The 13,417-nt window shown below is 37.5% G+C and overlaps 1 protein-coding gene across 1 annotated transcript in view; it reads left to right on the top strand.

The window, feature by feature from the left end:
* The window catches only part of Map3k15 (mitogen-activated protein kinase kinase kinase 15), a gene marked incomplete at its 5' end in the record, with an annotated part of 113,598 nt that overhangs the window by 27,333 nt on the left and 72,848 nt on the right, over positions 1-13,417 (top strand). The window contains 3 exons of the mRNA XM_010643687.1: positions 6,247-6,440; positions 9,490-9,658; positions 11,913-12,019. Coding sequence (XP_010641989.1) covers positions 6,247-6,440; positions 9,490-9,658; positions 11,913-12,019 — 470 coding nt within the window. The remainder of the gene's footprint in view (positions 1-6,246; positions 6,441-9,489; positions 9,659-11,912; positions 12,020-13,417) is intronic.

The following is a 13,417-nucleotide window of genomic DNA, read 5'->3' as shown; positions in this document are numbered from 1 at the left end:
ATTATTATTATTATTATTATTATTTTTGGTACCAGGGTTTGAACTTGGGACCTTGCTCTTGCGAGGCAGGTGGTGGCACCACTGAGCTAAATCCCTGGCCCCTTTATTTCTTTCTCTTTTCTAATTGCTGTGGCTAATGTTTCCAAAACTGTATTGAACAGGAGTGATGATAGTGGACATCCTTGTTTTGTTCCTGATTTTAGTGTGAAGGATTTCAGTTTTTGACCATTTAGTATGATATTAACTGTCGGTTTTTCATAGATTGCTTTTATCAGGTTGAGGTAGAGACCATCTATTCGAATTTTCTGTAGGATTTTTATCATGAATGTGTATTGGATTTTGTCTAATGCTTTTTCTGCATCTATTGAGATGATCATATGGTTTTTGTCATTAGCTCTATAATATAGTGTATTACATTTATTGATTTGCATATGTTGGACCATCCCTGCATCTCTGTGTTGAATCCCACTAGGTAAAGGGTGTGTGATCTTCTTGATGATTTTCTGCATTCTGTTTGCCAGTATCTTATTGAGGACTTTTGCATTTATGTTCATTAGTGATGTTGGCCTATAGTTCTTTTTCAGTTCGGTCTTTCTCTGCTTTCGGGATCAAGGTGATGCTTACTTCCAGGAATGAATTTGGGAATATTCCTTCCCTTTCAATTTCATTGAAGAGTTTAAACAGTAGTGGCAATAGTTCTTCTTAAATATCTTGTAGAATTCAGCAGTAAAGTCATCAGGACCCAGGCTTTTCTTAGTTGGTAAGTTTTTAATTACGTTTTCAATTTCATTGATATTGGGTTGTTTAGAATTTTTAGGTCCTCTTCATTCAACTTTATTAATTCCTACATATCTAGGAATCTGTTTATTCTGTATTTTCCATCTTACTGGCGTATAGGTTCTTGAAGTAGGTATTGATGATCCTCTGGATTTCTGCTGGGTCCATTGTAATTTCACCGTTTTTATTCCTAATTGCATGGATTTAGGCCTTTTCTTTCCTTTTTTGAATTAGGATGACTAAGAGTTTGTCAATTTTGTTTATTCTTTCAAAGAAACAACTCTTGGCTTCATTGATTTTTTTGTATTCTCTTAGTCCCCATTGCATTGATTTCTGCCCCCTCTTGTGTGAGCTTTGGGTTTGTCCTGCTCTTGTTTTTCTAGAAGCTTGAGGTTCAGCATCAGGTTATATAATTTAGCTCATTCTGTTTTCCTAATATGAATATTCACTGCTATGAATATCTCTTGTAAGACTGCTTTCATTGTGTCCCATAGATTCCACTATGTTGTATTGACATTGTCATTTAATTATAGAAACTGTCTGATTTCTTCTTTAATTTCCTCTGTGACCCATTGGTTATTCAGGAGTATGTTGATCAATTTTCACGTGTTTATGAAATTCTTGTACTTTCTTTTGCTATTCAACTCCAATTTCATTGCACTGTGGTCTGATAATATACATGGGATAACTTCAATTCCTTTACACTTGAACATGTTCCGTGAGCAAGCATGTAGTCTATTTTGGAAAACAACCCATGTGCTGCCGAAAAGAATGTGTATTCTGATTTTGTGGGGTGGAACAATCTAAACATCTGTTAAGTTCATTTGTTAAACACATTTATTGAATTGTAGCATTTCTTTGTTTTTCTTTCTAGTTGACCTATCTATTTGTGACAGTGGGATATTAAGGTCCCCACTAATACTGTATTAGTCCTTATTTGATTTTTCATGTCTGTTGGTATTTGTTTTATATAGTTGGGTGCACCAGTATTTGGTGCATATATACTTATTGTCATCTCTTCCTCTTGGATTTTTCCCTTTACCAGGTTGTAGTGCCCTTTTTTGTCTATCTTAATCAGTGTTAGTTTGAAATCCATTTGATCTGCAAAGAGGATAGCTACTCCTGCTTTTTTGGGGGGGAGTGTCCTGTCACATGGAATATTGTTTTCCACCCTTTAACTTTCAATCTGTGAGCTTCTTTTTGAATTGTGTTTCTTGTATGCACCATATTGTTGGATCTTGCTTCTTGATCCATTCTGCCAGTCTATTTCTTTGATTAGTGAATTGAGACCATTTATTTTGATGGTTATAACTGATATGCATTGGCTTATCCTGGTCACGACCTTTTCTTTTTTTGTTTTTTTTGAGACAGGGTCTCACTATGTAGTTGAGACTGACCTGGAAGCTCAGTATGTAGCCCAGACTGGTCTCGAACTCACAGCGATCCTCCTGCCTCAGCCTCCCGAGTGCTGGGATTACAGGCATGCGCCACCACGCCCAGCATGACCTTTTCTTTTTGTTGAATTCTCCCCCTTTGCATTTAACTTCTTGTCTTGCCTTTGCCTAATGGATCCATTCTGTTGAGCTTTTTGGGGTTGTAATCCTCATTGTCTTTTCCTAAAATATTGTTTAAAAAATTTTGGAGTACTGGTTTTGTATTCATGAAGTTCCTCATATGGTCTTTGTCATTAAAGTATCTTATTTCTCCAATTTTAAAAGATAGTTTTGCAGGGTCCATCAGTCTGGGTTGGATGTTGTTTTCCTTTAGGGCTTGAAAGAAAGACTTCACTCCTGGCTCTTCTTGACTTGAGGGTTTGTTTTAAGAAATCTGTGATTCTGATGGGCTTTCATTTGTATGTGATTTGTTTCTTTTCTCTAACTGCTTGTAGGATTTTGTTCTTCTGTTGGGTTTCTGGAACCTCAACTTATTATATGCCTAGGTGTAGATTTCTTTTGATCATAGCTAATTGGAATCCTATATGCCTCACTTAACTGTATGTCAAGTTCTTTTCCCCTGCTTGGGAAGTTTCTTGCCATTACTTTTGTAAACAGTTTTTATGTCATTTGCAGTGTCTCCTGTTTCTTCATTGACTGATTAGTCTTCTGTTATTCTTTGTATCATCTAGCAGCTGCTGGATTGATTTCTCCTGGTCACTTACTGTTTTTAGAAATTTTTCTTTTCCTGGTCACTAATTGCAATCCTGTCTTCTATATCTGGTATTCTATCTTCACATTGGCTCATTCTGCTGTGTAAACTTTCAGTGGAATTTTTAATCTCCTGGATAACTTTTTTTTGTTTTTTTGGTACTGGGGATCAAACTTGGGTCCTTGTGCTTGTGAGTCAGGCAGCAGTAACACTGAACTAAATCCCTGGCTCTAATCTCCTGGATATCTGTTTGTATCTGTTTTATGGTTTCCATTTGTTTCCTGTGCTAGGATTCCATCATGTTCCTCAGTTCCTTAATTTTTTAATTTGTGTCTATTCTAGACTTATTAATCATGTCCTTTGCTATGGACACAATCTCTATTGTTATCTGAGAAATTATTTCTGATTTTATTTTTTTCCAGATCCTTTTTCATTGCTAGTTCAGGGAGTCCAGGTGGTTGAGTATTACATTATTCCATCTCATTGCCCCTTGGGGTTGTCTTAGATGATCTGGAAGTCTAGTTTTGAGACTTGTTTATATGTCTTCTCATTTCAACAAATACAGCCTATCATGACTTTTTACTTGCCCAGTAGGCTTTAATTCTCAGCAAGTCTCAGAGAGGCTTATTCTCTGCTGCTCACCAATGCACCAATTCCTGGGTTCAGGATGGTGGCCTTCTGTATCCCTATGCTGTCCTGTTTTCTGGACAGGTTCTGGCGGGGGCCTGTGCATACTTGGGATGGTATCTGAGTGTGCTTCTGTCTGGGGCCTGCCCACCTGTGTAGCTGTTGTCTGGGAGGGTCTTTGGCTGGGGGCTGTGCATCCAAGTAGCTGGTGTCTGAGGAAACTTTTGGCTGGGGTCTCCGTGCACTTACCAATGGTATTTTGGAGGGCCTCTGCCTGTTGCTTGCTTGCCTGCACAGCTATTTTCCAGGAGGGCCTTTGGCTGGGGCCTGTGGGCCCAAGCTGGTGGCATCTGGGTGGGGCACTCCAGCTGTAGCTTTTTAAAAATAAGCTGTATTTTTTTCAACTATGGTTTACCTTCTAGACCTCACCGATCATTGCAATCTGAAATAGGAAGGTGGTTTTGTTTTGTTTTTACCATAGTTTCAAAAAATTTCAGGTAGAAGAAAAAATTGTTTTAACCTCAGAATATATGAATGGCATTTAATTTACTTTAGCAGCATAGCTGGCTGGCTTTCTTCTCTCTCTCCCTCCCCCGCCCCTTTCACACATAGCTGTGGAAACCTACCAAAACCTTGGAAAGAAGAGGATTATTTCAGTACATGTAAAAATGTCAAATTTGAATTAGTTGCCCATACAGTTTTATCAATGTATAACTGCACTCTCATGTTTGTGTATTGTCTGTGTCTGCTTTCATGCTACAACAGCCAAGTAGAATAGTTGGAACAGACATGGTGAGGTTAGCAAAACCAAAAGATTGACCATCCAGCCCTTCTAAAATATGTTAGTTGATCTGGTCTAGAATATATTTTAGTGGAGCAGCACTGATAATTCCTTTTCTTTCTTTTTTTTCTGGTACTGGCAGTCAAACTTAGGACCTTGTGCTTATGAGGCAGGCGTGGTGCCACTGAGCTAAATCCCCAGCTCTGATATTTATTTTTTAAAAGATATTTTAGAGTTGAAGATAGGGCACTGCAAGGCTGTTGCTACTCAACAAGGTGTGTGTGTGTGTGTGTGTGTGTGTGTGTGTGTGTGAGAGAGAGAGAGAGAGAGTGTTTCTGGACAACTATTTATATTTTACATTAAGATGGGAATAAGAATGCTACCTATCTGTGTAAATAGATCTTATACAAAAGGAAAACTTAAAATGTATTTTATATACTCTATGTATTTGAAACTAGTTCCCACATGTTGTAAGATTTCCTAGGTCTTCTGTTTGAGATGGTAACATTCTGACAATTGCCTCTGCAATTAATGAATTTCTTTTAGCAGAAGACTTATCCCTTATTTGATATCTCATCATTGGAGAGAGTATATTTTCCAAGGTTATGTCTGCATCATGTCAAAGTACCTAGATGCTCTCATTAGTTTAGTTTAAAAAATGAAAGAAGTCAGATGAATTATTTCTAACATCATATAGATTCTTTAAAACTAAATGGAGATATGGGAAGTTAGATGTCTGAAATTTTGAGCTAGTTGCTTTTTATGACAGTGTAAAAAAGACTGACTGTGATAGAGGAATGTCATGTAGAAAATGTATTTTTAGCCTCCAAATGTGCTGAAAATTGAGAGTTGATTTAATACTTTTTTTTAGATTTTATATATATATATATATTTTTCTCTCATTGAGTTTATTGGTACATTTTAGGTGTACAGTACAGTTACATTCATCATTGGGATCTTGTACCTTTACCTGATGACAGGTCTTGGTTCTCATTTTTCCCCTTGTCCCTACCCCCGCTTCACCTCCTCCTAACCCTCCCCATTTACAGACACTTTATTTCCATTTATTCATTTTCTCCTATTTTTTCTTTTCCCTTATTAGCTTTCCCCTGCGCTTCCCAATTTCCCTACACCTTTAGCCCTTTTCTTCCTATTTCACATTGTCAATTATCTCATTAGGATCTTATGTACTATTATAGTTTTTCACACCCAAGAAACTATTTGGTATTTACGCATGTGTGACTTTGTTTATGCTCTGTGTTGGAGCACAATTCATAGTCAAACTATAATTATTCCAGGGCTGGGGATTTAGCTCAGCGGTTCAGTGGCCTGCCTTGCAAGTGCAAGGACCCGAATTCAATCCCCGGTACCAAAAAAAACCCAACCAAACAAACTATAATTATTCCATAAGAAGATACTGTTTTACCTAAGTATTAAGGGTATAAAAAATCATTCTTTTCAAAAGACCTCTGAGACTAATCATTTATTAATATTTTCTTCCTACAAAATCTATAATAGTTTTCCTATATTAAATTATCAATGCTGATAATGCTGAAAGAAAAACAATATGCCTCCTTGGGACCTTAGGTATTAATAGTTCCAAGTTTGTTCTGGTTTAGGGGGGCATGTAATGAATCAGTATGATTTCTGAGACTTAAAACCCTAACATATCTGCCAATGAAGTTCAGTTTATTTGAAACCAAAATTTTCTCATATATTTATGTGATAGAGCTTTTGAGATTGAGTGGTTTTCTATTCTATGCCTAATAAAGTCTGAGTGATACTGTATGAATTATTGTTCATACTCAGGCATCTTCTCTTTCCTTGTCCCACCCACCAAGTCCCACTTTACCAAAGCCACAGCTGTCCTTCCACATCAGTAACTTTCTGCACCCTTTTTGTTTCTTTTTTTTCAGGCATCTAGTGGAAATTATTACTTCATCCCCTACATTGTGACGCCATGTGGTACTTGTCTTTACTATGAGAATGTTGCCCGGAATCAAGCTTCAGCACACATGCAGCCCAACTTGGAGGCCGTCCTGCGCCCGCTGTGCATGCCCCTGGTGGACAGGTTCATTAGCCTTCTCAAGGACATCCATGTGACTTCTTGGTAATTCCCAACAGCCACCAACAACCCTGGGAGTCTTGGCAAAATTTCCCTTCACTTTCAGGGAGGGCAGTAATAATTAGGGTAAACGAATGTTGGCTAATCATTTTAAAATCATCCTGGAATCCATCATTCCCCTTAGTGCCTAACTAAGTTTAGTTACTGAGGTGAAGCCAAAAAAGAACAGAACTGGAGTAAGGAGGTTGGAATTGGGCTTATGTCTGGCCCTAACTCCCTGTGTGACCTTAATATGTTAATTTCTTCTCTGTGGCTACTCTAGAAAACAAGGAAATTAAGTCAGTGATGTTTTTAAATGATTTCTTTCAACTTGGAGATTCTGTGTTTCAAAATAATTTTGAACATAACTTTATAATCCCTCTGTTGTTGAAGTTCTTAAGGTGCCAGGGCAAGGTCATTCTGACCTTGAGTTCTTGTACTATGAGAGCTTGTGTGCATTAAGTCAAACTGTAGTCATCCTGACCTGTAGCATATTAGATTTACGTCAGAGGTGGGATGGAATGCTCACTCAGAGGTGGGTAGGTTTGAATGTAGGTCCTAGATTAGGTGATTCCTGGCTCTGTAGTCCTGAAAAAGTCAGTTCCCTTCCTTGAGCCTCAGTACTTGATAAATTGTACCTTCAGTGTCCTGATGAAAGTGAAAGGCAGAAAAATTATTCTTCTTAACCACAAGGCCCAGTTGTTTTGTTCTCAACCAATTTAAAGGATTTATTCCTGTAAGTTGTGTCACAGGAAGAGGATTTGTCCTTTCAAAGCAAATGAAAATCCAAAGCACTGACAGAACTGACTTCTAATGAAATGTCAAGAACTACATGCCACATTTTGGCTCAAATCATAGTACCCTGAACTGTGAAGAGTTACTACTGAAGAATTGGCCTGAAGTTCATACTTTTGTTAAGTCTGCTCTTCTTTTTTATTCTGTCACTTCTCTGGGTGGAGACTGTCTTCTATAGACTTTAGTGGAAAAGACTGGAAACCTAGATATGTGTGACCACATGCCAATGCAGAAAGCAAATGGAGTTTTTGTGGCATATTCTTTGCAAACCTCATTTAGTCATACCTTGCTAACTATTGTCTTATTGCAAAACAAACATTTTAGTCAGTTTAGGGAGAAATTTCTTTTAATATCTTATTTTTGGATCTGACAAATAGGTAGACTATCTTTGAGTCTGCCAAAACAAGTTATATCTTTGCAAGGAATGGGTTCAAGTTTATTTCTCATTCAGCATATCTGTGTATTAGGAGGAGAGAAGACTTTTTTGATGTGGTTTAATTTCCAAGGGCTTGAAATGTGTTGGTGGATTCTATCCCGTGATTGGCAAGTGTTGGGCAATGGGTAGTAAGAGAGTAAATTGTGCTTATGGTTGAAAACATCTATAACAGACATGGCAGGTAATTTTTTAGATAAAGTAATAACTTTGATAGATTTATAAAGTCTGTTTTGAGTCCTGTGCTAAAAAGGGCTTTGAAGCCATTTCCAAGTTCACATTTATGAGCAACATCTTTCCTGGTTACCAGAGGCAGAAATGGTTGCATGTTTATTGCATATTTGATGTCCCTAAGCCAGAATAAAGTCAGTGTTTTATATACTTAAGAATATTGTTCTTATTAGATTTCATTTATTAAAACAATTTTTTAGAATTACTCTTGAAAACAAGACTAAAGTATAACTTTTTACCCATCAGGCTAAACTAATAACACTTTAATAGCTTTGATACCTTTAAAGTCTATCAAATGGGCAATGACTGTCACCCAGTTTAATGACTCATTCAATTAATGACAGAATTTTAAACACTGGCAGAACCTACTAATTTGCTCATCATTGGAATAATAGCAGTTGACAAACAAGGAAGTAAAAATATTTTCATATCAGAACCTTTTCTGTGGGATATCACTCCATTGTTTAAATGTTAATTGAGATATTATGAACATTAGAACAGACTGTGTACTGTATGCACATTTCTGTGGCATAGCTTTATAATTATTCAGAGTAAGCACCATTTGTCCTTAGCCTATGTTTTGTTTTCCTTTCTCTAGAGACAGTTATTTAATTTAGCCTGTTCTCTTTTTAATGAGGCAGGCGGTGGCACCACTGAGCTAAATCCCTGGCCCTTGTTCTTGTTCTCTTTTTTTTTTTTTATTGAGTTTATTGGTGCATTTAGGGATACAGTACAGTTACATTCATTGTTGGGATCATGTACCTTTACATGGCAAGTCTTGATTCTCATTTTTTTCCCCTTACCTCTGCCCTCCCTTTTTAATGAGCAGTTTAATTTTACTCTCTACATTTAGCTCTTTCAGCTTCTTAATGAGTTGATAGTATTACTGCTTGACAGTGCCTAGTATCTATTTTAAAATTACTTAGAAAATGGATGTTTAAATAAATCTGTGGTCATTATAAGTTGACTTCTCTGTACCAAATTAGGTAATTTTTCAAGTTTTTAAAGCAAGTACCATGTACTAGCATTGGGTCTGTGAAATGCTATGGTGACATTCAGATGTGGATTTATACTGCTTTATTTTTATATACTCCTGTTATTATCTAGATGCACACATGAAGGAAATTTTATATTTTACATTAGAAAAACATTTTACATTGCCGTATTTTACATTCTTGCGATTATGACAAAGCAAAAGGGTGAAAGGTGGCTCATGGTATTTAGAGTTTTGTTTGGCTTTGTGATTACTTGTGAGGAAAATAACTATTCAAGTAAGGTACCTTATTGCCCTATATATTTAAAAGTATCAGAGAAAGTAGGTTGGTTAAAAAGTCCTGCATGTTGTGTGAATATTTTAGCTTTGGAAAAATTTAAAGTTTTAATGATTTTTTTTATCATTGAATAGTACATTTCTGCAAGATGTAAATAACAAGTCAGAGGGTCTCTTGGTTGCTGGTTGATGGAGACTCGGGTCTAGGCTGAGTTCTCCAACTATTAGTTTAAGACATGTCAGTGAGAACTGTGTGTTTGAGAACCAAAAAGAGAGCCCTGGATTAATGTAGATGTGACTGGGGCTTTTTGTATTTCCCTCTCCAGTACTTATTACAAAGAAGCCTTGTTAAATGACATCCGGAATGCCAGAGTGAAATACCAAGGCAATGAACTGGCAAAGGAGCTGGCTAGGATCAAACTTCGCATGAATAGCATTGAGGTTATGACCTCAGATATCATCATTAATTTACTCCTGACCTACCGTGATATCCAGGTATGAAATATGCCTTGCTGAGGCTAGCATATGCTGAATTTTTCCCTGTAATGAAAAACTACTCATGAAGTACTTTTATATCAGGTATATGGTAATATAGATGTTTTATATAAAAATGATGTTACTAGGTCATAGGTCATTCCTCTTTTGTGGTAGGAGTTTTAGAGGAAGTTTTTGTTCCATTGGGCCTAGTATGATAACACTAATAAGAGATCATATATGCAAGACTATTTACTATAAAGGACTATTTAGTATAAGAAACATTGACTGAATTGCCGGGCGTGGTGGTGCACGCCTGTAATCCCAGCACTTGGGAGGCTGAGACAGGAGGATCATTGTCAGTTCGAGACCAGCCTGGGCTACATAGTGAGTTCCAGGTCAGTCTCAACTACATAGTGAGACCCTGCCTCAAAAAAATACCAAAAAAAAACAAAAAAAAAAAAAAGAAAAAACATTGACTATAACTGTTTATATACACTTTATGCTAGGCATTGTTCCAAGCCTTTTGAAATCCTCATTCATTTAATCCTCTTAACCCTATGGTATAGGTTTGCTCTGATTGTACCCATTTTGCAAATAAGGGAAATGAGGCACAGAGAAATGAAGTAACTTAACCAAAATCACATAGTTGTTAATAAATTTAAGATTCAGATTGAGGCCATTTGCTCCATTGTCCTTGTTCTTAAATCCTCTGCTACTTCCTTTAGGCCTTTGTCACTTCCTTTTTTGTTTACCACCACTTAATTAGTGAGAGAGCAGGGATTCCAGAAGCATGAATTGAACCCGGGGAATGCAGATTTTTTGTTCGTTTGTTTGTTTGTTTCTTTGGGTCCCCGGGATTGAACTCGGGTCCTAGCGCTTGTAAGGCAGGCGGTGGAACTGCTGAGCTAAATCCCCAGCCCTACAGATGTTTATTCTAAGATAGGAGTCAGAAGTTACTAGAAAGTTCTTGAGACAAGGCTTTTGGGATATAGTACCATGAAGAAAATCAAACTCCTCCAAGTTTATTTGCCATGGAGTCATTTCTAAAGGTGTCTTGCCTCTTTTTCCTCTGGATGCACACAGGATATCTCCCTTGTAAAATTCTACAGAGTCAAAATTGTTGGCCACAGTTAATTAAATTTAAAAATGGAGGCATCAACTTATAATGTGGGTCAAGAACAGTAAGCCATTAAGGAACTCATGCCCCTAGTAATAGACTGATGCAGCTAATTGATTTTAATTGCTAATGCTACTATGGATTATGACAGTGATTAAGTCAAACCCCTAGGATTAACCTTTCTTGAAGTCTTTCTTCCTTTGAGCTGTTGGCTTTCTTCCCTTGCCTTCAAGCAACCTTTCATGTTTTATCCTTCCATTGATGGTACTTACAAAGCCAAAGGTGAGCTAGGAGGTTCCTGGAATACACTGTTTTCTCTTTCCTGGGGAAGCAGCATCAAGTTGCAGAGCCATGAGACAGGCATGGGGTTTCAGTAGGAAGCACTCCTCTGCTGACTGTAGCTAGCACCAAGTTGGCCAATACCAATAATTCTAAGCCTGGATGAAAAAGGATAACAGGTAGCACTGTTAAGGTAAGAGGAGACACAAATAAGACATACATGGTAGTAGTTTTTCCCTGGTTAATTCCACAACATTTAGAATAGTGGTTCTAGCCTGAGGACACTTGGCAGCCTCTGGAGACTTTTGGGTTGTCAAAACTGAGTATGGGTTAGAGGATTACTGCTGACTAGGGATGCTGCTACCTATTTTAGAGTGCACAGGATAGCATTTTATAACAATGTTCTGGGCCCAATAGATCAATAGTGCTGAGATTCATAAATCCTGGTTTAGATTAATTTCATTCTAGTAAAAAGAGGAAGGACTAAACTGTTTTATCTCTTTATGTGGGAAGTTGTCTTTAAGTTTTTTTATATGTATATATCCAGCTGGTTTTAACACACAGCTCTGCTAATGGTGTTAACCTTCCTATACTCTGCTAGACTGGATTTGTTTTGTTGCCTTTGGATTAACAATTTGCCTTTGATCCCTGTGTGCTATTTACATCAGGGATTCCTTCTCTGTCCTCCCCTCTCTTACTCATCTTGTTTTAAAAATATTTTTTGTTCTAGTAGAAGCTACAAGTAACTTAACTAAAACTCTGCGTAAGGAAAGGCTTGTCTTTAAATTTGGAGGCTGTCTCATGTTTGTAACTACTGAGAAAAATCTGCAAAGAGCTACTCTCTGTCTTTCTCATCCTGGGACCTCTTGCCAACAGGACTATGATGCAATGATCAAGCTGGTAGAAACACTGGAGATGCTGCCTATGTGTGATGTGGCTGATCAGCATAATATTAGATACCACTACGCATTTGCACTGAATAGGTAAGAATGATAATGTGTATATAGGGTTTTGAAACATGTCACCTTTTAAAATTTGCTTCCTCCTTTTTTTCAACATTCATCAAATATGAGCCAATTTATATGCTAGATGCCAAGGTTATGAAAAATGGGCATGGCACAGTCTGTCTTCATGGAACATATATTTGTCTTTGGAACATATATTCTGGCTGTGAGATGAGACACATAAATAAATCCTAATAGTTCAGGGTGGTAAGTGGTTTAATTAAAGTTTGTCCAAAGTGATATGGAAGTAGCAGAGGAATGGAGTCATTCTGTTTGCAAGTTTTAAAGAAGCTTTTCTGAGCTGAGTTTTGAAGAATTAATAAGAGTAACCTAATGAATGGAAGAAGGTGGGGGGTGGAGGGATGGTGAAAAGGCCATTGCATTTGGCCAGACCAGAGTATGAGTATAGAGTTCTTCATGTGCAGAATACATTTATGGAACATTCCGTGCAGTGAGAACACAGATGTAGGTGAATTATGCAGGCAGTGCAGCTAAGCATGGAGGATGGGACCACATCTCAAAAAAACTTCGTAGAAGTTGGTAATGTCTTGTAGATTGTGTGTGTATGTGGGAGGGATGGTGTTTAAGCAACAGGATTGACATTGTATGATGGGGAAAGAGAGTGTTATCTTTATGCACTAGTATAATCTGAATTTGGAAATTTAAAATGCTGAGCTAAATAGAGCATGTGCAACTTTGAAATTCCTGCCTGGAGATCACAGGCTTCAAAAGTTTAAATGGTAGAGGTGACAGCTAAGATGCAAATTATCTAAGATGCAAATAAACCACAAAAACTATGATTTTTTAAAAGATTGACATTTCTGTTTAGCATAGCAGGCTAGAGGTGAATAGTCAGTCGAGTGGTACAGCACTGCTCTTGTGAGTTGCTTAGGGACTTAGAATCCAACCATTTTATACTCTTATCACCTAGAGTATTGACCTTATCGGCATAATTGAAGGTAGGATATTGCCTTTCTATGTCACAACCTATGAAATGGGAGGGAGGCACTGAAGAGGAAGTCCAGGACAGGTGATTTCCTTTAAAACAAGTAGAATTTACGCATCCCATATTTATTCACATTCCATTGGTGAGAATTCAGTCACATGACTCCATTTAGTTGCAGGGGGAGCTGGGAAATGTATCTAGGTGGCCAGCCATATGCCCAGCCAAACTTGGATCTGGATAGTCAGGAGTTTGACACATTCAATCCCACAAAAATTCCAGGTGCCTAAATGCCTTAGTTCTATCATTTCCCTTCCTCCATTTATAATATATGGTAAGAGGGGCATCATAAGGTGAATATCATGAGAGCCATGCCCAGGTACACTCCCTGTTGGGCCTGTTACCAGCCTGAACTGGGAATTAGTCATATCAAG

Source organism: Fukomys damarensis, unplaced genomic scaffold (genome assembly GCF_012274545.1).
Source record: "Fukomys damarensis isolate Sample0158 unplaced genomic scaffold, DMR_v1.0_HiC HiC_scaffold_39, whole genome shotgun sequence".
In the NCBI taxonomy this organism is placed as follows: domain Eukaryota; kingdom Metazoa; phylum Chordata; class Mammalia; order Rodentia; family Bathyergidae; genus Fukomys; species Fukomys damarensis.
The sequence above is the reverse complement of the archived record's forward strand: the minus strand, read 5'-3'. Positions and strand labels throughout refer to the sequence as shown.